General features: G+C 43.8%; 2 protein-coding genes across 8 annotated transcripts in view; one reads left to right on the top strand and one right to left on the bottom strand.

The window, feature by feature from the left end:
• LOC1270064 (Krueppel-like factor luna) overlaps nucleotides 1–26992 on the top strand; it is a 282587-nt gene extending 255595 nt beyond the window's left edge. For all 7 annotated transcript variants that reach the window (XM_061642494.1, XM_061642495.1, XM_061642493.1 and 4 more), the window contains exon 5: nucleotides 16961–26992. In XM_061642494.1, coding sequence (XP_061498478.1) covers nucleotides 16961–17136 — 176 coding nt within the window. In that variant the 3' untranslated portion in view covers nucleotides 17137–26992. The remainder of the gene's footprint in view (nucleotides 1–16960) is intronic.
• LOC1270063 (leucine-rich repeat-containing G-protein coupled receptor 4) lies at nucleotides 10550–13539 on the bottom strand. The gene is made up of 2 exons (XM_308726.4): nucleotides 12349–13539; nucleotides 10550–12287 (listed from the first exon to the last, which is right to left on the bottom strand). Exons 1-2 carry the CDS (start codon nucleotides 12378–12380, stop codon nucleotides 10670–10672), a joined length of 1650 nt encoding a protein of 549 aa, XP_308726.3. The 5' UTR covers nucleotides 12381–13539; the 3' UTR covers nucleotides 10550–10669.
• Nucleotides 26993–27194: the final 202 nt, after the last annotated feature.

Raw genomic sequence — 27194 nt, 5'->3', positions numbered from 1 at the left:
AAATTTTGTATGACACGCATACACCTACCTTGAGAATCTACTCTTCTGCAAAACCTCCACACAAAACCCGTTTTGCTTGAGCCGCCTAATAATGATTCCATCAACCGGGACAAGGAGGGCATCATTTAGCGACCCAACACTTCCGCTTGACAGTTGAATAGAGGCTAGAATGACCTACTTTGCCTACCGTAGCTCCTCCGATCGAATGACATCATCACTGCGTTCGACTCCTTCGTCCCGCAGGCTCGAATCATCCTCAAACAAAGCACAATTCCATCACATCCTTCGAAAGCACGAACAACTTGCACTAGACACTACTGTAGAGTGCCACTACACTACTACTGCAAACACCGAACCTTTAAGAAAGAAAGCCATCAGGCGAAGAACCTTTGTGCGATGGTACGTGTCCCGTTTCCTAAATAATGGGTCCCCTAAATGCCGTTAAATGATAATTTCTGTTTAATCCACGTCGCTCGTCGCTATCTATAAAAGGGGAGAGGGATGGGAAGGAGGCTAAAGGGGGAAGGGGGGGGGGGGGGGGGGTTAATGTGCTGGCACCATGGATGCCCCTAAAAGCGTCGTCCTTTTTTTGAAACGGCACAATGTTCCCCATCCCCGCTACGGGGCTCGCCTTTTGGGAGTGATTAGCAGCGCTGGCACCACACTAAAAATGGTGCCCCGTTAAACAACCACTCTCTCGTACACACAGACACACACACATAAACGGAGAGAACGAGAGAGCTGCAAAAGGAGCAAAATATTTATCCTAATAATTTTTGACTCGTGCCTTATCTCTAAATCACTCTTATGGAAACGGCCTCTTATACGGGGAGTACGCGCTCGCTCACGGTGTGGAAGTGGATGGCAGCCACTTGAAGCCCAGCGCGCGTCAAGAAGTTTTCTGTTTTTCCTCTCCCTTCTCTTTTCATTTCCCGCCCCAGCTTTCCCCGCAACGTGCGCCGTCGCTTTTGTCGGCGCTTCCGGCAGCTTCCGCATGTTCCAGGCTTGATGCTGGGGGAGAGAGAGAGAGAGAGACACTGTTCTTTAAGAGAGCAACAAGCACCAACAACCATAAAGGGGGCCCCCGTGTTTCGGCTTGTGTATGTGTGCGGGGTGGGTCGTTTATCGGGCCGGGAACGGAATACGGATGCAGTACGTAATCGTGGGCCATATGCTGTGGCGCCCTGGGAAGGATTCGGTAATTCTTCCGAAACCTGGCGACATGGCGACTACGGAGACGGTGGGGGGTGGGGGGGAGGTACCCAAGTTGTTTAAAGTGTATCCACTTCCAGTGCGATAAGCGGAACCCCGGTCCGGACGGAAACGTACGTGAGGCGGTGTGGGAATGAGTGATGGTTGCGAAAAGGGGAAGAGGAACGGTGCAAGCAAAACAACGATAATTATCCTCGTAAAGTTCTTCAAGGGTTGGCTGGGCTCTGTGGCTCGGGGCTCGGGTAGAAGCGGCTTCCGGGACCGGCTCCATGTGACCGGAAGTGCGGTGGGGTTTCGGGTACAAGGGTTTTAAAGTAGCGGTTATTTGCTTCAACACACTTCACTGGAGACGCTCACGTTAGGTGTGTGTGTGTGTGTGTGTTTTTTGTGGAGTTATGTATGGGGAAAGAATCTGTTTTTCAAAGGGCAAGGGACATTTATCCTTTTTTCTCCTTTTTGGCACTTTTCGTTTACAGTGCTTTTTTAACGAAATATGGTGTTGTTAAACAAGGTTCGTCGCTTGGTGCTGCTAAACGCCTAAAGGTATGCAAATTCGAAGCCTTGTAGGAAAATAGATGAACCAGTTTAGTTCAAAAGCTATTGATTTTGGGGTTTTGATTTATTACAAACATTTAATATAAGTAAAAACTATTTTCTGCTTTGGTCTAGAAACTTATTAATGAAAACGCTTCTAAAATAATTAGATAATTTTGCCAAAATGACTAGAAATATATATTGAATTGTAACATCACCTACCTTCAACAGTCAATCAAGGCTGTTGTAGGGCAATACGTACTTTTACAAATTCTTGCATGTTTTAGCTCGTTGATTTGTTGATGAATCAATACATAAAATTATGATCAACAAAAAAAATTGCAAACCAGCTGCAAAAACGTCACAAATTGATTTTTGAGCTATAAAAGATACAGCCAAATAACTTCACCACACATTTCCGCAGCATGCCCCATTTGCCCCCAACAATTTGTCAGCTCCGTTGGCAAAAACCTCACTAGCAAAGGGCCAATGGAAAAATCAATTCAGCACGTTTAACCACTAAGTCTCGTGCCGCTAATAGCCGGCATAGTAAGTAAATCAAGCAAAACCAAGCGCAGCGGCACGAGCAAATTACACAACGGTGAGTTATTTGGCCGCTCGCAACGCAACCACGCGGTCTGCCGCTGCCCATTCTTTAGGCGAGGGAAGATTTTCAATAAATTCCACCGTCTGCCTGCACTGTGGTGGTGGGTAAAGGTGGGATGAGCGACCGATGATGCCGCCCGCCGAGCGAAGAATGTCTGAATCTCCGGCTGGTTTGATAGAGCAACACACGCACACACACATATATTTAGTAAAACGGTGGCAGGAATAAAACTGAAGGAAAAAAACCCCAACCGAGAAACAGCACTAAAGTACGAGCAAAAGCAAAAAAGCGGGGGAGGTGTGTTGTGTACGGGAGAAAGTGGAATCAGCAAGCCAGAAGTCATCCGCGGTTCAGCAAAGCCGAGCGTGGTTCATCGTGGTTATGTGCCCGGCCCAGCAAGCGCAGACGGGGAAACCAGTGGAACTAGAAGCTTATTAAAATCATATTTTATGTGGTAACATGTTTCCCTCCGAGGGAAAGTGTATCATCATTTCCGGGAGGGGGGGTTGGGAAAAAATGCCAACCACCCTTACACACACCCCCCAGAATGTCCCGGCCGCTCTGCGACATGCTGGGCAGACATTCACGGCCGAGCCGCCGAGCGCAAAAATTAAGCGCCCAGCATCGCTCGAACGTAAAGGTAACGAAATACGGCCCACGGTAGCACGGTAAAAATGGCCTTTGCACATTTTCGGGAAGGGCTGGCCCTGAACAAAAGTGCCTACGCGGCCCGAAACGCGGGTGGTATGGGAATACCGAGAGCAGTGCAGTTGCCAACGCGTGCAGGTCAACCAACTTCTCGAGCGGCCAGTGGTTCGCTCACACCCGCACCCCGGTTCGCTAATCGAGCGCACACTCGGCACCGCCATAATGGTTGGAAGTTTGGTTAAAATCCACCCAAAAGCACACCCACACTAGGATGAGGGAGGAGGGGGGGGGGTGGAAAGGGGTCCAGCTGGTTAGGTACACAGCAGTACAGAGGGGAGGGGTTGAACCGCAGAAACAATTTAACCTCAGCAATGTTTAAACATAAAACATAAAATGCCATTTACAGCCCGGAGGGAAACATATTTTCCTTTCGGACGTATTTTCCAGATGATGATATAGTGAGCGAAACGGGATGAAAGCGGCAGCACGATCTTTCATGTAAAAAGAGAGACAGAGAGAGACTGAGAGAGAGAGAGAGAGAGAGAGTGTTGGGTGTAAGAGTACTTAAATGGTCAGACATATTTCTTAAAGCGGGCAACAGACGCTAGCAGGGCGCAGCGCAGCAGTGAAGTGCAGTGTACAGCGAGAAGATAATGGCTGGTTAGATGTAAGAATGTGTGTTTGGCCGTTGGGCCGTTGATAGGTTGGCTGCAAACGGAATTTCCCTTGGCGCTGTAGGTCGAGCAGGTCATAAGTCGATGCAGCCAGCAGCCTGGCCAGTTTGTTCTACTAATTCCACGAGGAATAAATCAACAAGCGAGCAAGCCAAGAGCTTGCTCACAGAAGGTTTGAAAGCTTTCATCGTGCCGAGTTTTATTTCAAATTTCAGCCATGCAGAGAGAGAGAGAGAGAGAGAGAGAGAGAGAGAGAGAGAGAGAGTGAAATGGAGCTGTAATTGATGGGTTAATTTGTTTAAATTAAATAAGAAATCAACACACACACACACTTACTGAAGGAGATGTTGAGTGGTTCATTCTGTGCAGCTCAGTGGCAACAATAAGGGGTTTATTAAATATCTCCCTGGTGCTGATAGCAATCATTAGCAACTGGAGAGCATTTGCCTGTTTCCCATAATATGTTTTTTTAAAGAAAATGGTCCAAATTAACAGCTCAATTTGTTGCTTCTAATCAGATCGTTTGCTCCGTGTAAATTACTTTAAAAAGGATATTGGACTGTAGTGATTATTTTAAAACAATTATTAATCAAATGTTCTAAACCAAACTGGCTCTGGCTAGTCTTACCTTTGTAAATATTCTTAACAAATGCATTGTTCATACCGCTGCCCTTCAAACGATAACTCCATTCTACGAAACGCGAACAGATTGTTTCCATTTTTGCTCACCTCATTTTGTTTGTGAAATGTTATCCTGCCTCAAGCACATCCTCTTCTCCCTATGCTCTTTTAAATCACCTCACTTCAGTGGAAAAACGCACTCACACACGCACACCTGCGTTTGAAGTCCCAATTTGCCCGTTACGTTCTCAGGTTGCAGGTTACATTCTCTCGCCCTTCGTACACACCGTTCCGGGCCGGGTCATCCAAGCTAACAACAGAACACACACAAAAAAACAATCTTATTTCATTGTGCAATGGAGCGCGAAAAGCAGCTGGAACATAACAGCAGCAGCAGCAGCAGCAGCACATCAGCAGCAGCAGCAGAAAGTTCGGGCTAGAATATTTTGAATTTTTCATCAGAAGGCACCACCCGGACGCACGGGCATGATTTTCCTTTCGAGCCACCGAGTCGCGTTGGAACCCTGCCGGAACTTACTTCCCACACTCGCGCGGCAGGGGGATGTGGGCGGAGAGTGGGCACGGTACGGTCGCAAACGATACCAACCGACCAAACGCGGCCGAGTCAAGGCCGGAATGCTTTTGCGTACTCATTCCATTCCATGCCGTGCCATTCCATTCCATTTCGTGCCATTCCTAACATTTGCAAGCCGAAACCAGAAAGCTCCGCGTGCACGGCGCAATTACACACACACACATACATACACAATCCTCCACCCAATGTGTCCCGGGTGTACCGTTTGCGAGATATTCGGTGGAATAGAGGGCGGTTTAAAGGGCGGTTTGGATTTAGATGCGGCTCTCAGGAAGCTGTAGAAAGTGCTTGTCTGCAGAGAAGAAGGATTTACTTGCTGTAAAATGGAGAGGGGACTACGGCGTTTTTTTTTTGTCTCCGGTGAGGACGATGGTTTCTTAACTTGAGGTGCGCAATTTTCAAGAAGCCGTCGGGCCACGCAATCTGCGGCATCAAGGTGCTTCCAACCTTCCCCCTACGAAGCTGTGTTAGGTATTGATCGTTCAATTTTCAAAAAGCAAGTCGAATGTCTTGCTGCACAATAGCGAAGCAATGGAGTGAATGGAAGTGGCAAACACTGCTGTTTAACAGTGAGCAAGCTAATTGTTCCGACAGCTCGTACGGTAAGGACATAGGATACAAGTGTAAATTTCTGCTTTGTGTCCTTTTCAAATTTTACATCGTTTAAAGCCAGCAAACTGAAATTGTCACCCTATGACAGTGGAACAATCAGCAGCTGGGTTTTAGTTTTCATCACTCAATTATCAGTTACGTTCCGCCATATCGGATTTTGATTATTGTTTAAAGACAATTCCGTTCTGTGGTACATTTTTCGGTTAGAACATCAATTTAATAGTTCTTTGACATTGCAAATCATCGTGCAAACTCAATTTTATCTTTCAAGCATGCCATACATTAGCAATTGTTCACATTTTGTAATGTTGAAAGCACAAGTTTGACGGTGGCAAAAGCTGGCAGGATACGTTGACTGGGGCATGTCATGAGGATGCCGGACTAATGCCCCACCAAAAAGGTGTTCGACAGCGATTCCCTGTTCGTCATGTGGCACAGCAAACTCGATGGCTGGATCAGATGAAGCGAGACCTGTCGGAGATCGGGTATCCGCATGGAAGGGAGGTTGCAGCCAGGGACCGAGCATTCTGGAGAATGATTGTTGACCATGCCATGTCACATCGACGTGCTCTATCGTGAACAGGCCAACAAGAGAGAGAGAGAGAGAGAGAGAGAGAGAGAGAGAGAGAGAGAGAGATAATAGATTATTAAACTGCTTCAAAAAATGTATTTTATCCACAACCAAAGACTAAAATGGATCAGTAAATAATGGACCGAACTTTACCAGCTGTTATTGCAGTTATGAAGTTTTAAAATGGTACGGTTATATACCTCACAATAATTGTCGAGAATTCTGGCCTTTGGTCAAAGTTTTGTCTTTCAATTTAACAAAAAATATATTATTTACTAATTATACAAAAAATTAAATTAAATTAAAATTAAGATAGAAAAAACTACCAAAATAACTTTACCACTTGCTTACTACTGGAAAAAGATAGATAACAAATAATTTAAAAGAGCTATCTTTCGGATTATTCATATTGTTGAATAACCAACAACATTTTGAATCGTGTCGAAACGTATTCTATTTCTTCCATTGATGCTCTAATGAGACAAGACAAAAATCATCCAAGGTCCTGCTCCCAAAAACGTACAAACAGTCAAAGGAGTTCCTGTTGACCGTGGACATCGTCAAACACTTAATACTCCTCCCGTCATGCTTCATATAAAAAATCAAGTCGGAATCGTTAAATGGCCTTATTATGGGTTAATTGTACTGAATTGCGAAACACGATTTAATGGTGTTCAATCCAATTCACTATTACAGAGTTCAAAAAAGTGTTTGATCTTATTTTTTACCAATGATTTTTCCCATTGTGTACCAGACACCGGCATTAACCCGTCGACATTTGCCAAAAAGAATGGCCGGGGAGGAGGTACAACATGGCCGGATTTCAATTAGCGATTAAAACGCTGATTTCCTCTTTACCGCTAAGCAAGCGGAACGAAGTGAACGATCATTCTTCTGAGTTGTGTTGCGTGATACTAGTACCCAGTATCCTTCTTTCTCTCTGTTTCTCTCTATCCCTTTTGTACACTCCTTTCCTTCCTGTTGGAGGGTTAGTGCACAGTCAAGTGTGCGAAGAAAAACGATGTTAAGTGTTCAAAAGCATGACGTCAAGAAATGGACCGGAGATGGGTCCGGTGAGATATGTACTAGCAGGAACCTATCCATTCAATACTGCACTGCCGGGTTGGGTCAGTTTTGATTGCGGAGAGCGAGAGAAGAAGAAAAAAAACCTAGACTATGACCAAGCTTGACTGATCTTTACAGCCCGCTGGATTTGTGCTGAGTTGTATGTTAATTAAAAATTAATTAGTAATTATCCTCGGACCCGAGTATTCCTGGTGAGAAGCGATTATCAATTGACTAGTGCTGGCAGATGGTTTGGCGGGCTGGAGGAAAAAAAAAGAGGATTAAAGGGTTTGCCACAGAACTCTGCTTTCATGAGGGTCGTTTAAAGTGGGAGAGGGTGACTGAGTTAAGATCTTCGGCAGTCTTTGAATAGTAAAAGAACAACCTAACTTTTCTCATTTCATAAGACTAGCACGCTTTAAAAGCCACTTTGGGTTGGGGTGCTTTTTTTGTTTTGTTTGATGCTTTTACTTCGCTGCCAGCTTAAATGTTCCTCTCAATTTACCCAATGAATTTAAATTCAAGCATAATTTGACTCCGTAGCACTCCCAAAACACTCGGGCAGTGTCTAAAAAGGGAAATAAGGGGAAGCGAATGGCAGCAAGCTTTTCTTACTACTTAATGCTTCCTCAGTGTCTGCGTCTGCGGGAGCCAAGGAATTGAAAAATCTCTCGCTTCAAATTTCCTCCCGCAGCGTGCACGCGACGAGCGAGTAAATGACTTACAAAAGGCGGTCCCGCGCGCTGCTTGACCGGGCAAGCTGTCCCGGCGCCCTTTCCCAAAGGATTACGATCGGAAAACAGCACCATAAAGAAGAGATTAGCTCCAGTCCCGTCCGGCTGGCTGGTTGGCGAGGAGCCGGTCCCGATCCCTTGCTCGCCCATCGCGCCCGCCAGCACAACTCGCGCACAACTCGATTAATGATGGTGACAAAAGCAGGCAGAACTGTAAGGAGATTTACCGATGCTGTCAGGCGATACGACACGGAAACTTTTCCACCATCAGCAGCAGCAGTAGTAGTAGCAGCAGCAGCAGCAGCAGCAGGATGAAGCGGCGAAATGTCGGCTTTCTGTGTCAGCTTTCAGTTCCCGTGACCACTTTCCGGGGAAGCCCAGAGTTTGGGGCGACAGCAAAGACGTTGCCGTGCTGCTAATGTTACTGCCACGACGCCTTTGCACTTTTCAGAGCGGAAGCACGGGACGAGTAGGAGCGCCGGATGCGAAAATGGACTAAGAAGTTCCTGCACTGCTGCATGCAACGGGGTAAAAGCCGCATTTTCGGTGTCATTTTCCATTGACTTTACGTTGCGGATAAGCTTCAAAGGGATAATCGTAAATGGTGCTATTTGCTTTTTGCACGAGGGAAATAGCTTCATTGGAGAAAAGTCGTTTCTCCCCTTTGAGTGCAATAATGTTTGACTAGAAATCAATTTTTATATTAATATGTACTTTTAGAACAAAACGAAAACAAGCAGCTTTGAAAAAAAATAGTCTCCTTATGCAATGCGCATTGCATACCAGCAGGGGCCAATTTTAAACCCCAATTCGCTTCCTTGCTTTTGCACCCGTTAATGGACCTTTTCCACCATTAATGTCGGCACCAACATAATATCGCAATCCCATTTTCGGAAACAGCACGTTCACTCATACACACACACACATCTAACCAACAGAATTTTTGAAGCATTTTCTACCGTGTGTGTGTGTTCACGGCGGGAGTCGTGTATCGACCTTTCTGCAGCTTTTTCGTATCACGTGGCTTTAGTTTTGTCACATCTTTCATCCCGTTTCGTTTTGGGGCTTTTAGGGAACGAACCAAAGCCTCTCGTTCTCTGTTTCTCTCACTCCCTCTCTCTGTCTCTCTCTCGCTCTATGCCTTTAGTCCTGCTGCGCGTGTTCATAATATTTATATTCTGCCCAGCATGTCCCGTGTGCCGTACCGAAGCGGCGAAAACGGTATTTGTTGGATTTTCTTTGGCGCTTTTTTTAAGTCCCTGCCAACCACCCGTCATCTCCTGCAGAGCCCAATTGGAGGCAAGGGATGACTTTTTAAGACGTGGCAGCAACGGAAAAGTCTGGGAAGGGGGTCTCCCGGAACCCGGAAACACTACCGGGACCCAGCCCTTCCCCACCCCGCAGCCGAAACGTCGACGGAGAGACATCCTTTTCATCATAATTCTCTAAAAGACAGTCCCCGAGCGTCCAGGACATCGCGGGCATCATAATTTATGTACGAAATTGCAGCATTTTAAGCAGAGAAAGCAACAGCAGCAGCAGCATCAGGATATGATGTGGCAGATAGCAAGGCAGATAAATCGAGCCACACCGATTCGTTGGGTCCTTCGTTTTTTTTTCGTTGAAAATCTTTTCCCAAGACGGATATAAGGTACGATCCTACTAAAGGCTCGCGGGAATTTAGGCGAGACGGTTGACAGTTTCAACGGCGGTATTTGTCAGAACGTTCTGTTCTATTCCCTTCCTGTTATTGCTCCCTCGCTTCCTGCTCGAAAATGGCGATGTCTTGAAATTCCCTTTAAACCTTTGCAAACTTTAAACCGATTTGTTCAATCCGCAGCTTTAAAGTTCTAGCTTCGCTGCAAGCACTCCACAACTAATATTCTGATAACCGATCGAGCCAATTTATAACAGACTCTTGTCGAACTCGATCACAGTTTGGGCAAAATAGGGTGAAAGTTTTTCCCCCCCAATGTAATTGCTTCTCGGCAGGTAGCATCGGAAACTGTAAACCGTTTACAGGATTTCAACCAAAACACCGAACAAAAAGAAACCGTGCAATAGGGAAACGGGAAACTGGACAACAGCGGACACAAACTATTCCTTCCCCAGTTGGTCTTCATTTGCACCGAGATTAATAGTGAGAAATCGTCCGCGCGTCTGTGTAACGGTAGCTGTTTAATGAAACTTTTGCCGTCTCGGAAACCCCCCCACCCTCCCTGGAGGAATCCGGAGTTAATGGAGTTGAGTTAAGTCGGGCCTGCCTTGTGTGTCCGCACACCGTGTGTCAGCATCGCTTGGCAGACTCGGTCCATAAAATTTATCACATTTTTAATGGATAATCATATTTCATGCCGCACTGCTGGGTTTGCTGCACGCCCTACAGGTTCAGACGAAGCGCTGGCCACTGTCCCGCTCTCCTCGGGCGGCGTAATGTGAGAATCGGTAATAAATGGTATGGTTTTAACTGGATGCAGGCGGTCTACCGACACGGCGAGAAGACGATGATGATGCTGATGATGATGGAGATCGCGTGAAACGATTGCAGATGAAAGCTAAAATGGAGAAAAGTGTTTGCTATTAGTATGCCGGTTGTTTACACGGACGGCGGCAGGAATGCACTTTGCTGACGGCTTTCTTTCTCAATTTGAAAAAGGGAAGCGTTTTAGAGCTGGATTTAGCTTATCATGTCTGCCGTAACTTGCCGTCCGAATGTCTACAAGTGAATTTATTCTCACTGACATCTATATAACTTTTTAAAAAATGCTCCAAAAGATGTGCACAAAAGTTCAAACTCTACTGAATAATGACCGTTTGTCCGGTGCGCGTGTTCACGGTCGAGGTGCACTTGGTCAGCTGCGCTCTCAGCCCGGCCAACTCGCTCTGCGCTCTCGCCAGTGCCGCCTGAAGATCGGCCTTCTCCTTCGCCAGATCGCCCGTCCCAGCCGACTGTCTGCTCGCTGCCGCCGCCGCCGCCCCCTCCTGAAGGCTTTTACTCTTGGCCTTCTCCTGCTCCAGCTCCTTCGCGAGCGCCTGGTTCCGTTGCTCTAGCTCCGCTTTCTCCGCCCTCAGATGGCTCACCACCATCAGCGCTTTGCGCAGCTGGTCCGTCAGCTTGTGCACATCGCCCGCCGGTGGGCCTGCCTCAATCGCACCCACCGCCAACCCATCCCGCATCGCCAGCCTGCCCAGCTCCAGCGCTTTGCGCGTCCGTATCAACCGATCCAGGTAGGGGTTCTTCAGCACCGCACAGCAAAACCGTCCCTTCTTCACCTGCCCTTCCCTACCGCAGCGCTCCCCGTCACCGCCGGCCGCAATCGAACGCTTCGTCAGAATGGCCGAGATCCGCTCCCCAAACTCGCAGTGCCAATCGTTGTCCCCGAGCGTGATCGATTTGAGCCGCGGCCAGTAGAGCGCATTTTCGTGCAGCTCCAAATTCACCAGCCCATTGCCCTCGAGGTGCAGCGTGCGGGCGGAGGACACACCGCTCGCATTGCCCGAGGGTAGCACGGTCAGGAAGTTGTTCGACAGGTCGACCACCTCGAGCGTCCCGGGTGCGGTCGGCGGTGAACCGCCGGTGGTCTGCACGGTAAACAGCCGATTGTGCGCCAGATTCAACGCCACCAGGGAGCGCATATTGCGCACGAGAGCGAAATCGAACGCTTCCAGCCGGTTGTACGATGCGTCCAGGTGCGTCACCTTGGCGAAGCGTGCGACGGCGGCCAGCTCGGCGAACTCGTTCCGGCTGAGGTCGAGCTGTTCCAGCGTGAAGAGGAAATTGTTCGCATCGGTTTGCAGCGTGCGGGCACGATTGTTGCCCGCCCGTAGCACACGCATCGACTTGGTAACGTAGAGCGTGGCGAGACGATTGCTGCTGACGTCGAGCGTTTCGAGCGAGCGCAGTTTGTTGAGCGGGTCCCAGCGCACCTCGGTCAGCCCGTTGCCGGAGAGGTTGAGCGTTCTCAGGGGTGCGGTTTCGGGCAGGATGGCGGTGTCGAAGGTCGGCAGGGAATTGTTCTGCAGGTGGAGCTGCTCGAGGGCGGTCTGCTTGTGCAGTGCCTGCGGGGGCAGGCTCTGCAGTCGATTGTAGGAAAGGTCCAGGCGGGCGAGCTTGGTCGCTTTGTCGAAGCAACCGGGCGGGATGGTTTGGAGCGCGATGGAGGACGCGTTCAGTTGCTCCAGCTGGGGGAACTGCTCGAACAGGGTGGGCGGCAGATGGGCCACCGTCGACTGGTGGAGTGTGATTTTGCGATCCGTGGCCGGTCGAATGCCCGGTGGACTGGTAATGATATCTTCCGGACGGATGGTGATGCCAGTCAGCAGACAGCCCGCCGCCGGTGACGATTGGCTGGCGCACGCAAACTGCAATGGCTTGCCGGTTGCTTGCTGTCCAGCAAGCAGTGTTGCTAAAAAGCTGCACAACAGTATTCGTAAAGAATCGTTTGAAATGGTTTTAAAACTACAAGTGCGCTTACCACAGCAGAATCAAACGCGTGCGGAACATCATCGCTGGGGAATGGTTTTTCAGCCACTATCCCGCGGGAACTCACCGACCAGACTGATTAGTGCGAAGCGTGCACCGTGCTGATAAGCCCCTGGCAAATCTCGGGGAACAACACCCAACCGCTCGGGACAAGGTTATCTCGCCCCTTTGAAGGCAAAACAAACACGGAGCCAAGCGAAATGTCAAAACTTTTCCTGTCTGGGATTTCTTGTTCTACACTCCAGCTCCGTCTGTATCGCAAGTTGCGGTAACTTTCGCAGCAACACATCAAAATGTGTTTAATTATCCATCTTGCGTGTGAGAGTGTGTGTGTGTGTGTGTGTGTGTGTGTGTGTTTGATTTGATATAAGCTTTCCACTATCGAGCTTTTTCGCATCAAACCAATAGAAGAGCGTGTGAGTGTCTGGTCCGTTAACAAGGTTAGCGCTGAAGTGTACGAGAAATAATTCATTCTCGCATCTCCACGACTAATGTGTGTCTGTCCAAGGCACCGCGGGAACGGTGGCAAGTAGCGGGAGAGAATTCTATTGAGCCAATCGATGAGGTTTGTTTAAGGAGTGTGGGTGATGGCGAAAATGGCGCTGCAAGCGTGTAGCCGAGTCGTAAGTTCTTGTTTTAGAATTCCTGGCGCACAGTTTTTGGAGCTTTTTTCAGCCCCCAATTCCTGTACAATTCCGGACACGTTTTGCACAAAGATGTTGGGCGGAATTACACGGAACTTGCCGTAAAAAACACATACTTTGGGTGTATGTGTGTGTGTGTGTAAAATACGCTTCTTCCAGGAACAAAAGACAGCAACCGTACTGAACGATTCCAAAGAGTTTGCCAAGTTTGGGGAAGTTACAGCTCGTCGTTGTTCGATTTTGGCTCCCCTTCCCCCTTCACTAGGTTTGGTTGTCGTGTACAATTTTGTTAAATCCAGAAACACCAGAAGCACGGCGGAATCATCGTATCTTGCGCCGCGTTCGAGCGTGTTCGACCGAACAGTGCACACACACTTCCATAATTACATTATCCACATTTTCCTTGAGCTGCCGGGTTTCTTTTCTTTCGTCGCGCTTGTATGTTCTGTGCTATAGGACTGGAGCTAAGAGAAACTTAGAACCCTGCTTTTTCTAACCAAAAAAAAAAAATGGTGCAGGAAAAAAGACTTACATTTGGAGTACTTCTTGGGGATGCTGGGGATCGTGTTTTTCCTCATCCAATCCACTGCTGTTCATCCATAAACATTAACTCCACCAGTTTGAGGAGGAGTGTAATGTAGATGAAGAGCCCGCGCCTTGGCTGCCCCTTCGCGTTCGACTCGGTTGTCTCGGCGCATTATCAGATAAATTCTAATGTCTATAATTTAGTTAAAGGGGTAACTTTCTAAATGTAAATATATGTATCCTGGCGCGTCCTTCGTTTCGACTCAGTGCTCGGTGTGTAGGAAACACACACACACACAAAATCGTCGGTAAAAGTTGAATGTCGACTAAACTTTTTTGCACTTATTCACCACTCGTTCGAGTACTCGCCTTTCTGTAAGTGACCTCCACCAAAAAACGATAGCCCGTAGCGCCATCTATTGGCCAGTGATAGAAAACTTTTACCAGAGAGCGGTGCCAAAGAGATGGTTTCGGTTGTCACTCGTATTTCGGTGTGCCATTCCGGTTTCACTTAACCCTCGGCGGCAAATGTACTTCCACCCTGCCATGCTCCCCACCGGATTACTCTCTGTGTGCTGCCTGCAAATGAAAACACGTAATTAGTTAGGATAATGGCATTAAGTTCGCGAAATGGGGCTGAGCGGTCGGTAAAAGTGAGCGTACGGTCGTGATTCGGCGGCGGCCACCACCACCACACAACACTGATACGTCTGCTCGGATGGGACAGAGGGACAGGCAGGGGGAAATAGGGAGTAGATTTAAGGAAGCAATTAACATGCGTAACTCTCTGGCCATCCTGAAAGCTTTTGCGCGCGGCTAATCGGGGAACCATTTCACCCAATACCACTTTCGCAAGAAAGGATGTGCCCCGGTCGTTGTGTCTTGCGCTGTTGTCCATCGTTGCGCTATAGAGTGCTAACCTTCCGCAACCCACCACAACCGTGCCCATGATAGTGTAATATTTGCGGAAGAATAAATTAAGAACCTTTAATGTTGACTACTTTGTGTGCAAACACCAACCAGAAAAAAAGGGTTTTCTGCTGTAACGAAGCGGTCAAGGTAATTGTCTATTTGCTTGCTAATGAGTGGAACAGGCAACAGCACAAAAACAGGATAACACCACCTTTCCTGGGAGAAGATTGCAATTTGTATGGACACAAGAACGCGTTTTTTCCGCAACAAAGAGCCGTTTCGTTTCTGTATTTTTTAATCAACCTGTGTGCATGCAACGAGTACGTACTCTCTCATTCCTGTGCGTGAGCGAAGAAAAAGCGATGATTGAAACAATAAATAACATTTATGATCCACCTTTAACTCGATAAATATGAAGCCATTTTATGGAGTCAGGACTTATCGCTCGATTTCTTCGCTCTAAGGGGAGGAAAGGAAGATTGTGCATTTGTGCGCATTAGCTTGCGCCGTAGAGATTGAATTAAAAACAAAATATATGTGCCTCTCAAGCGCCCGTTTTGGGTGTGGTACGCTCTTGGGCGAGGCAGCATAACATTCGCTTTGGGTTTGAGAAATGTACGCTCGTTCCGCATTTATCCTGCCTGCATCCGTATCCTCGTACGCAGCACCGTCAACGCTCCAAGATGCGATGCAACAACCTTCAATCCCTTTTCGTTATGTTCCTTTATTGCCCCGAGCTTCAAACCGTACTGCTCCATAAATGTCTTCATCTTGCAATTAAAATGAATTATGCACCATTAGTGATATTCCGCGTCCTGCCACCCTACACATCACGCCGAAGAGAGATGGGGCGAGAAGGGATCGGCATTATTTTTCAACACACATACATACACAGACTCACCCACAATTGCTCTCGCCAAACATTATCCACCTTTATCTCGTGCGCCCTTCCGAGGTGTAGGGTGTAAATGCGGAAATATTAACCATTCTCTGTGCGCCAATGAAAACAAATTGAGAGTATGATGTACATGTATGTGAGTGCAAGAAGTCAACTTCCTCCATTCCAGTCAGTGGTCGACTGATGACCACCAACGACGCGAAGGATCCTTTTAGTGCAAGAAGTTGACGCAAGCAAGGGACAGGCGGGAAAAGCAAATAAATTACCGCACATTTTCTCGTTCAGCTTAAATACACACGCTCGTGCGGGCGCGTTTGTGTGTGTGTGTGAGTTCCCTTTCACTGTTCGTGTGCAAACAGAGACAACGTGTTTTTCCGGTGCATCATAATGAATGAGCGGGACGAATCTGCCGGAAAGCGGAGTTGGGCGGCGATGTCTTTCGTTTACATTTTTAATTACGTCCAAGAGTAATGGATGATGTGATAACAAACACTCGATGCTGCAATTATCCTACGTAATATCCTTCTGATGCTGCTGCTGCTGCTGCTGCTGCACAACACTTCCCACGTCGAAATGGTGTGCAAAATGTAATTTATTCCCTTGGGCGGACCGGGGCCACGGCAAGCTTCCGCTGACCGAAAGTGTTCGCGAGTACGTGCCCGGAATACTAAACGCAACCCGAACGCTAAGCAGCCCAGCAGCAGCATCAGTTCGCGCGCGCATCGTCCATTAGAGGGTGCTGAGGTGTGCTTCGTTAAGGATTCGAGACACACAGGAAGGAGCAGAGTAAGTGGTTTTGGGTTAGCGCGAAAGTAAGGCAGCTGAGTGTGTTAATTTTAACTGGCGCTTTGTTTTCTACTTCAATAAACAGGAACTATACAAAGTTGAATTATTTTAAAACATATGTACCTTCTTCGGCCGAAACTTGTTGACATCAAAGTGTTCCTCTACATTATGACGTCACTTTGAACATAACGTTTAAACTCCAAGATAGCTGTATTTTTACAGCTGTAAAGGCCGGGGTACATTAACCGTACTCGCTGGTGTAATTTTGATTTTCACTACAGCATCTGGCGGCGGCTGATCGAAGCATTTTACCAAACAATTTGGAGCCACTCCAGAAAATATGTAATTTTTATCATATTTTTTACTTAACTGGAAAAGCTTTGTAATTGATAGATAAATATGTTGCGCAAGTATTTCAGCCATTTTCGCATAAAAAACGGCGAAAGCCCTCTTAAATTAGAGATCCAGCACGAGCATTCCCTCGATGACCAAAAAAAGGTTCCATCAGCCACCGCCAGATGCGCTAGTGAAAATCAAAATTACCCTAGCGAGTACGGACAATGGACCCCAGCATTAACAATTGAAAAAAGTTATAAATTAAAAAAATATATATATATATTTTTTAAGAATTTAATTTCAATGTTTAACGTACACTTATGAGAAAAGAAAACGTGATGCACGTTTTTCAACTCAATCAAACCGAAACCCACAACAACAAAATCACAGCTAAACTTTTGAGACAACCTACTAAGCTTGCATTGCCGTAGTAAGTAAGATCATGATCCCATACTAATCGATTCTTTTCCCCTTTTTTGTCGCCCTCTCTTTCTTCCTAACAGGAGAAAAACCGTACAAGTGTTCGTGGGAGGGTTGTGAGTGGCGCTTCGCCCGTAGCGACGAGCTGACGCGCCACTACCGGAAGCACACCGGCGCCAAACCCTTCAAGTGCCGGCACTGCGATCGTTGCTTTTCCCGCTCCGATCATCTTGCGTTGCACATGAAACGGCACGCCTAAGGCATTCGTCTCCAAAACCTTCCACTGCCGTTCGCTCCCGCGAGCAGCACGACGGCTCCAGCAGGCGAAGACACAACGAGCAAGAGAGCTTTACACCAACGCAGAAGCGCACGGTAGGAGACAGGCAGGAGAGGAAAGTTTTTAAAAGCACCCCGAATTGGAAACAAACGTGTGACGATAGGCAAAACTAAACTGTGAATAGTAAATGTAGAAAATCGAAACTGGGAAAACAATGAACACACTAATCACCATTGGCTTTGAAACTGCGAAGCATGGAAAACCTCCGCACGCCGACTCGGGAAAAAGGCTATAAATGCCAAACGTGCATCACACTGTAGGGGCACAGGCAGGGAAATCGCTCTTTGGCTTACCCAATTTCACCCCATCATAATCACCATAATCGTAAATCGTTCACCTTCTTCTCCGTTTATCCGGTTATCTATCTCCCTAGCGTCGATCAGCGTTGTTAGATGCTGCTTTCCGTTTCGTTTATGGACGTCCAGTTGAGCTGGATAGTGTTTTGAGTACGAGAGAGAAGAAAAAAAAAAGAAACGTTTTTTTACTGATTGAAAACCAAACAAAAAGCGCCATATTGAAGCATTGAAACAGTACAGCAAACATACAAAAACAAACAGAGAACATTTTGAAGAAGAAGAAAAACCGCGCCATTTGTGCTGTTATGTGTTTCCAGAAAACCAACGTCCAAACTCTGTATGCTGTTGTACTCGGTAAGCTAACAGACTCACATTTATAAACGTAAGCAAAATGTGCAAAATGTATTGATTTGTTTAAGTAGCTTAAGTTTCAAAGTTCGGTTTAAGTTACCCATGTTTTAAGAATGTGTTCAGTAGGATTTCGTGTTACACCAATGTGTATAATACCATTGTAGTATGTAAGGTTTACGTTCGTTTCTTTACATGTTTTTGTTTCACTTGAGTTTGTGCATCGTTTATTGTGTTGTCATCGATGGTACATGTTTTTGATTAGTTTAAGAGTTTTTCTTTTTAATTTTATAATATTGATTCATTCTTTGTTGGTTTTGTATTTTTGTTTTGAGTTTAACATTTCAGTAGCCTATGAAATAAGTTTCACTTTTCGCGAAATGAGTTTTATAATGGCAAAATAATGAGTATTTTCTAGTTTTGGGTAACGTTTTATAAGTTTTACAATTTATTCACGATAACGATGGATTGTGCTTCCAAAACCGTTATTTATTTATAGCTCTTCTTTTGTATTATTATTCTGTTTTGCGTTTTTAATCATCTAATATGATCGTTTTGTAGTAAGTTAGTTTCTTGAAATTAAGTTTAAGCATCGTTTTCTTCATACACGTGGCCATTAATTGTTAGTACGATTTTCGTATTGTTTCGTAGCTTTTAAGTTAAATTTAATTGCCATTTCTAACATCCCAGGCGTACACTAGAGTTTAAATAATTCCAAATATCTTTTTAACAAAAAATGTTCAAACAAGAAAGGAAACATTTTTGTCCCATTCACTCTGTACACATGCCAAGAGAAGACAAGACGAAAAGGAAACAAAGAATACGATCCAACACTTATAAAAACAAACATCACTGCCAACACAGAAAATACCGTAACCAAGTGCGCCGTGCAACTTGCGTGACTTTGAAGTGCAGGGACATTCGGGGAAAAGTAAGCGTTAGGTTTGGGGTAGTTAAAAGGGGGTGGCAAAAAGAAAGTCAAAACGAAACTTTTAAATCAAACTGTTGTATCCCTTTTGGTATCTTTTCCCGTGGGGTTTTGGGTAGCAAACGGCAAGCGGCAGATAAAGGGGGATGCACTTTTTCGTAACTACATGTTATAAATGATCAATTTACTAGTATCAATCCATTTCTTTCTTAACGTGCTAATATCAATCAGTGTATGTGTGCTTTCGTGCTGCTTATAGCGAGAGATAATATTCATTATTATTCAGTGTTGAAACTATTGTAAAAAGCATCAAACAATCGATGATATGTTTATAAAGTTTGCTAAATGGTTATGCTTTGAGTTTGAGCAACAAAACTACACCGTTTTAGTTTATTTGCTTTCGGTAACTTCATTGTTGGAGAGCCACACATAATGGAGATAAACACGTATTAACTACTGCTTTATCTATATAGTGATCGAAACACATTTATTGCTACAAAACACACACTTTTCTTCGATTAAGATTGAAAAAGAAAGAACAAAATGTTGATGAAGTTCCCCCTCAAACACACACTCACACACACACACACTCACGACACAATTTTACACACCCAACGAATGTGATTGTTCCGATTCCAGACGATACAAAATGCATCAAAACGCCATCAGTATTTGAGTTAGGGTATATTTGTAAGAACGGTTCCATTGCCGTTCTACAGCAAAATCAAAGACAAACACTTTTGATACGAATAGCAAGTTATGCAACTTGACCTGGCTGTATGTTTAGCAAAATTATTTGCAAAACAAAGCAATCGAAACAAAACACATACATGACGATCATACAATTGCATCAACAACAAACAAACAAACAAAAAACAACTAAAAACGAAGTAAAACTTTGGAGAAAAAACATAACAAAAAATGCATAAATCAAGAGATAGAAGAAAACCACATTTTGTAACACATGATTATCACAAGCGATCATAAAAAATGAAAACAACTTAAAAAGTAAGCAAAACCAAAAACAGGCTACCATCACCACCACAATCTTACCCATTTTAGAGCAAATATTAGAATAATTCTGACGGGCTATAAGTAAGCAATTGGAGCAACGCAGGAATGTTATCCGTGAACTGTAAGGTAGAATTAGATTCAAAAAAAAGAAGAGAAAACCAAAACAAAAAACGAAACACTGCAACAGCAAACTAACAAACAGAGAAACAGATAGAAACGTAAACCTAAACAAAGAGCTCACTCACAACTAGCGCAAAACTGATGATAGCCGTGCAGTTAAAACCAACGCAACAAAGTAAAACAAAACAAAACAAAAACAACGGCTAGCAAAAGCAGCGCTACCATTAAAAGAGAAAAAGAACAGTGAAAAACATGTGTCAAAAGTAGTATTAATCAAAGACTGGATAAATTTTTAACGTGTATTTTAAATGGAAAACAAGAAAAAAACGAACGAACTAACGATTGTATAAACAGCACAACCACTAATCACACTAATCACACACTATTGCAGCGCAGGATGCTACGCAGGGATGATGACGAGAGGAATTGTTGTAAGAAGCGCGCTGAAACATTTTGGGTTTCAAATGCAGTTCATTCTCGGGGGTGTTAAAATCAACCTGCCATAGCAAGGTGCGGGCAGGTATATGTACGTGTGCATGTGTGTGCATGTGTGTGTGTGTGTGTGTGTGTGAAAAGTACGGACAATACATGCTATCTTCTGCTCTAATTACAGATTCTACTTACAGCGATATTTTGTCATTTTTACCTACCGTTTTAAGCCCTATTTGTGCTGCTTGTAAACTCCTTTTCCTTGCTAGTGTTATTTTGTCTCATATTTTTTTCTCTATTGAATGCAAGAAAAAATGGGGAATGTGGATTTAAATCAAAACTAATGGCAAAGAAAATTTAAATTAAATCTATGCACTATAAACGTTACACGATACACACGCAACACACACCTACAACCAGTACACAGAGTCGTAACGATGCTGAATGTCGATAGAGTGTTAGTAATGCGTAAGGTAGCTTCAGCACAGACGAGCAAACGCAAAACAATACACGCACAAAGGTGCAAGAAAGCAAGAAAAGTGAAACACAGAGCAAGTGTGTAGACAGTTTAGATAAGATTGGATATTATATATATACATACATACATAAATGGATATATATATTTTTTAAACACATTTTTTTCCTTCAACGAACAGTAGTGTGACAAGGAAACGTTCCGCAGCAACAGAGAGAAGCCACTAGATAATTTTAGGAAGAGATAAACCGAGGCAGAGAAGCGTAGAAAGAGAGAGAGAGAAAGTAAAGAGAGAAACTTAAAAGAAACTCACAACCCGAAAAAAACGACATGCAACGGCAATGATGATGCAAAACAAAAACCTTTTGGCACAACTATGGTAAAGCTTTTTTGTTTTTTTTTTTTGTTTTGTATTTCTTCACAAAACGTATAAGCAATAGCAAACAGCAGGGGCAAAGGGATTGGATAGAGGGTTTACTTAAAAAAAAAAAAAACCCAAACCCCGTTCCAATTGATTTTGATTGGTGGGTTAAGCAGGTGACGCTGGTTTCACTTTTTGGTGTTTGTTAGAAGCTTCGGTTTTTGGCACCCGCCGCGCACACACACACGTAACATCGAAGCCACAGGTGATTTCATTACGGTGAGAAACCAACGCAACACTTCCCTTTTTGACTCCCGGGACGGGAGGAAGCCAAAGCTCAAAGCTCAAATACCACCAACAGCATAGACAAAAAAAAAACAAACAAACAACACAAAACGCTCTACTATTTTTATACTCGATTCGGCACTCGTTTGAGGTGATTGTGATTGCAATGAATGAGAAATAGGGAATCGAATTTAAATCGACAACTGTGCAAAACGTGTTAAACTTTACCAAGAAAAGCAAAATGAAGAAAATGTCTAAAAGAAGTTTAAATAATGAAAACATGTTCGTGAGCAAACCAAAAAAAAAACAATAACATAACAATCCAACATAAGGGGAAAGAATTTTATACAGCTTCATAGGAACTAAATATCAAACAGAAGGGACAGAGAGCGGATAACCTTTAAAAAAAATCAAAAATTGCTCAACCACACTTGGTAACTAAGGAAAACTATAAACACCTCTCAATGGCAACATCACATCACCTATGCCGAAGGCTTGAACAGCAAAAACAAAAGATCAAACAAAGAGAAATGAGTAATAATCGTTTTTAAATTTAAAAAAAAAAACATCCCAATCATTGATCATCGGTTACGGTTGTGTGATTGTGTTTTGTATACATTGCACAGTAGGCCAGTAAAGAAGATCAAAAAGTGTTGAAAAAGCATATGAAACCACACTCATGCAAACAAGAAAGAGCAAGAAAAGCAACAGAAATGTGAACAAGTGAGTGAGAACTGAATGGAATGGAGGAGATTTAAAAAGGCAAGAATAAAAACGATAAAGCGTTGAAAGAGAACAGCGTTTGAAACAAGTATAAAATATAAATGTAAAATTAAAATTTAGCTCATACTTTGCGCTTCTACCAGTAAAACGATTCGTTCAAAACCTATCGTTTGTAGGAAAGAGCATATGAAACCAAAACAAAGAAAGAGTTCGCCCTCTTGCAGACAAAATTCATATCAGTTGTTCCCCGTTCGTGGATTCAAGTGTTTCAATTGTTTGGATCGTTATGTTTCGGTGTAGTTAAAAAAGGGCTATTGCGGGGCTTACAGCTTGCACAACTATCTCTATTGTCTCTTATAAGATAAATTAATTAAGTACGATATAAAAAGGCAACATTCTTATGATGATTTAGCTTCGAAATTTATAAATACAATTTTTATCCCAAATTTATTACAACCGCCAACGGTTGCGGTTCGTGTAGATGAGTTGTTCTGTTTTCAAACAAATTAATTCAATATTTTGGCCACTCTATGAATTGCATTCCGCTAAGTAAGCACCGACCGAGTTACTACAGCATTCGCTTGTTTTGTACACATTTGTGTCAGTTTAAGCAGTGAGTGAAACAAAATTAGTATTGAATATAAATTATTATATAATGGAAATCTTATTACGCAAAAAGAGAGAAAGAAGAAAAAAACAAACCTCTACGTTCACTCGATATAATCGACTCCAATCGCCATACCGATTGATCTTGTATAGGTTTTATTACTCCCAAACACATTACAAAACACATTATAATTAGCGTGCTGGCCCATTGTGCAATGGCGCAAGTGGGAAAGTTAGTAATAAAACAGCAAAAAAAAAATGAAAGAAACTTAAAAGCATTGTTATTGTGTCGCTTGTTAAACAAAAGCCCAAAAAACCCAACCAACCAACCAAACAAAAACACGTACCGATAAAGTTCATTTGCTTGGCGAATTTCGTTGCATCGTTGGTACGTGGGTGTGCCGTGCGCATTGCTCATCCCAAGCGCACTGAACACTATTGCTGAAGGAGATTTGTGTCCTCTTTATGGCAGGGTAAGGAACAGGAAAGAAAAAGTAAAACAAAAACAAAAACAAAAAAACAACAACAGAACGGAACTACCGAAACGTGTAAATACATAGAGAGTGAAGCAAAACAAAGAAGAAGAAAAAACAAGTGAAGAAAAGAAGGCAAAAATACACGATCAAACGAGAAGGCCGGTGTAGCTAAAGCAAATAACGTAACCGTAAGTAAATAAGTGATATTTTCAAGTAGTTGGCAAAATCTGATATAAAGAAGAAAACACGTAAAGAAAGAAGAAAGCAACAAACCAGTTGCACACACGATAAATATTGATAAACAGAGAGGTACGGAAGTAGATTGTAAAATAGATAACAAAAAAACCAGAACAGAAAACAATGATGAAAGATGATAAACATAGGAAACATTCCCCACCCTGGGCCGGTATTTGTATGTAAAGATGTATATGTGCCAGTATAACGCCAGCGGTAGAGCGGGAGAGTATGTTTGTATGTGTACGTAAGTGTGTGTGTGTGTGTGTGTGTGTGTTTGTATGTATGCTATAAGATGTACCGTAGGTATTTAGCAAATATTTGACACACAAAAGAGGAAGAGGAGACAACACAAAACAGAGACGCGTAAATCAAACCGAATAGTGTAAAACCAGACAAATAGAGCAAAGCGAAACGTTGCAAAAGTTAGCAAAACCTAGTATGCAGGAAAGAAAACAGCGTAAGCCGATAAGTTCCCGGAATAAGTCGGGAATGCGTTCAGAGGGGTAATTGAGCGCGAAGCTATTTTTTATGAAAGTTTATAATTGTAATTTTGTCTATAGTTGATTAAAAAGTAGTATAAATGCAAAGAGAAAAAGAAGAGGGAGAAAGAGAAAAGAAGAGAGAAAAAGAGAAAGGAAGAGAGAGAAAGAATTGTAATAAATAAACAGAGCGACAACTAAAAAAGGGAAAAGACAAGAAAAAAGATCACAAACACGAACATAACAAAAAACAAATCAAACTGAAAAGTTATCCAATCCAAAAGATAAAGCAGAAAACACAAAAGCAAACGTTCAGCCGGATTGGTCCTAAATAGAGAAGATAACTGAAGTTGGCCAAAAACAGAAAACAATTCAAATAGAAGGAAAAATCACAAAGAAACGACAAAAAGAAGCAAAAAAAACCACAGCACACATTACGCACAAATTGTAATGATTTGAACGTTCAGCATTTCCTCCAATCCGTTACCCATCTCCCATGCAGGCTAGCTGTGGACACCAACACAAGGCAAAAGAGGAAGTGTATCGGCACAAAACCAGCACAATTATTATTACATTCTTGTACTATCGTTTCATGCGCACGCACCTTACGCCTCGCAAAAGGATGCCGCTTGTTGATTGCAATTGAGTGTTAATTAAAGTGCAGAACTTAACAGAGGAACGAAAACTCTCTCTCACTTACATACGTTCTAACGCTCACGCGGTGTTGCGTTGAGTAGCAGTGCAGTAGCAGGAAGTGGCATGCTATCACGGTTCTGCGCCATTCGGTTCAGTTCAGTCGTCCACACAGTCGCAAGATGTGTTTTTTGAATGTTAGAAAAACGGCCGCCAAATATCGGTTTAACAAAATTGAGACACACATACACATACAGCCACACGCCAACACGACAAACGCACACATACAAATACACGCACGCACACGTACTCGTCATCTTCTTTCTTAGAAAATATTATTGTAATTTGCGATCTCGCACCCGGGCAACCTGGTGGTGCGGGACGACCGTTAGTGTGTGTGTGGTAGAGCACAACGCACACAGACAAAGTTTAGTAAAGTTAAGAAGCAATCGTGTTAGTAAATGTTTAACTTAAAACCCCTTCCTTCCCCCCGGGTTTGATTACCATTATGCTCGAACCACTCCCTCGCCCCTCGAACGCCGCGAACGAGCTGTAGACGCGCGGCGTAACTCAAGTGTTCCGGTCCTTGTCCCATTTCATTTGCTCCCGCCAATGTGCATTCCAAAGCCTATTCCCCTATTCGTGTGTGTGCTCCTAGCAGGGCGGGTTTCCGAGTGAGTTGGATTGTGAGTTGCATTGCGTTGATTGAAACGTTTGTTGTGTTGAAAATGTATCCACAGGGAACCCGCCCTCCCTCATCCCAAAACAGTGGAGTAAAGTGTATCCGTTTCTCTTCATATCGCAATCTTAGGGTTATGTATATTTCGTGTGGGTCAGAGAAGAAGAAAAAAAGCACGGAGAAAGGGTGAAAGACAAGCAGTGGTTAAATTAATGCAAAACGACAAGAAATACAGTGTTTAAATTATTCGTATCGTTAAGGGCTTTTAATATAATTATTAACAAACACTCAAAATCAAATTTCATCGTGAAGAAGAAGCACAAAGGGAGGCGCGATTGTGTGGTGGCACCATGTGTTTTTGGGACACGGGACGTTTCTTATCTGTTTGTTTGGATGTGTTGTGTGCGCAAAGCATCACTAGCGAGCACTGGTGAGCGGTGAAGGAAGGGAGATGATTTAGGGAGAGAGAAAAAAAAATCCACTCAAAAACAAAACTGAGAACGTTTTTTAAAGCAGCAAAAGTGACAACATTCTTAAAGGGGGAAGCAACAAAAAAAAAAACTGTACAGAGCTGGATCAAACATGGCGACACAGCTGAGAGAAAAGTAAAAAAAAAAGATCGTGCCATCGGGAGCTGGTTTGCATTTAGTGAAAGGATAACAGAAGTGATAACAGCACAAAACAAACACAAGCACACACACACATACACAGGCACAACGCACGTGTGCATGGGGAAGGACGGAGGTGATGAAAGAGATGATGATGATGATGATTAGAAGAAAGGATATAAGCTAGTTCAATGTGTTAGTAATTGTGTAAGGTTTCGATTGTGTGGCATGTGCGCTACTAAGCTCACCTTTGTTAAGGCGCTTTTACACGGCGCTTGATCAGTTTTCTGCTCAAAAAACCCGGTTCGTTGCTGCATACTGAGTTTTCCTCTTTCTCTCTACTGCTCATAATACACACACTAAAGCCAAGCCAAGATGAGCATCAAACCGAGAGAAATATCATTATTAATATTATAACAGCTTTTCGGTCGCAGTTACTGCTTACGATTGTCTAATAATTTCCGTTGTTAACGCACTTAAACAAATTGAATTGCAAACAAAAACGTAAACAAAAACCGTACTGTGTTGTGCACCTGTTTGCTAAAATGGTGCTACACCCAGAAACAACGCACACACACACACAGAGACAAAACTGTTGCAATGCTACAGTGCAAAATGTGAATATGAAATGGAAAAAGAAGAAAAGCAAAAGTGAGAAAATGGGAAAAACAGTCATCCAAAGAAGGGAGAAAGAGAAAGAAATAGAACAGAAAAAAAACACATACACACAAAACATGAACAAAAACAATAGAGAAGAAAAAGAGGTGAAATTGTTGTATAAAGAAAGACACACAAACACACACACATACAGCAAACAATGTGCAATGAATGAGTTTAAAACACACAAGAAGAAAAAAAACAACACTCAGAGCAAGGGAAGAAGAAAACAGACGCAAATTTAAAAAAAGAAGACGAAAAAGTGGTAAGGACAGCAGTAAAAAACGGCGTGCGAGTTAGTGAAGTGCAGCAGACGAAGAACGGAGCATGAGAACGGAATTGTAGCTTATAAACTCTGCTATGTGCATATTAAGTTTAAGAATGAAAAAGAAAATAAACGTACGTTCCTGTTACAAAAATACAACCACCGCCTGTGTCATGTGTGTCTTTGCTTGCTTACAACGCACTTTTGTGAAGGTTGAGAACGCACTGAAGATTGGAGCGAAACGAGAGCAATGCACGTCGGTACAGTAACATTGGTAAGTAATCGTCACATTCATTCACGCAGGGTTTTTTTACTGGGGTGTCTAGTGGTCGTTTTTAGGTGTGCTATTAAGTTTTGAGAT

This window comes from Anopheles gambiae, chromosome 2, assembly GCF_943734735.2.
Source record: "Anopheles gambiae chromosome 2, idAnoGambNW_F1_1, whole genome shotgun sequence".
Taxonomy (NCBI): domain Eukaryota; kingdom Metazoa; phylum Arthropoda; class Insecta; order Diptera; family Culicidae; genus Anopheles; species Anopheles gambiae.
This window is presented reverse-complemented; position numbering and strand designations above follow the sequence as displayed.

Coding starts and splice junctions, on each gene's coding strand:
- LOC1270063 (XM_308726.4), bottom strand. CDS start 12,380: ATGATGTTCCGCACGCGTTTGATTCTGCTGTG. Junction 12,288..12,348: donor ACGCGTTTGATTCTGCTGTG/GTAAGCGCACTT, acceptor ACTGTTGTGCAG/CTTTTTAGCAACACTGCTTG.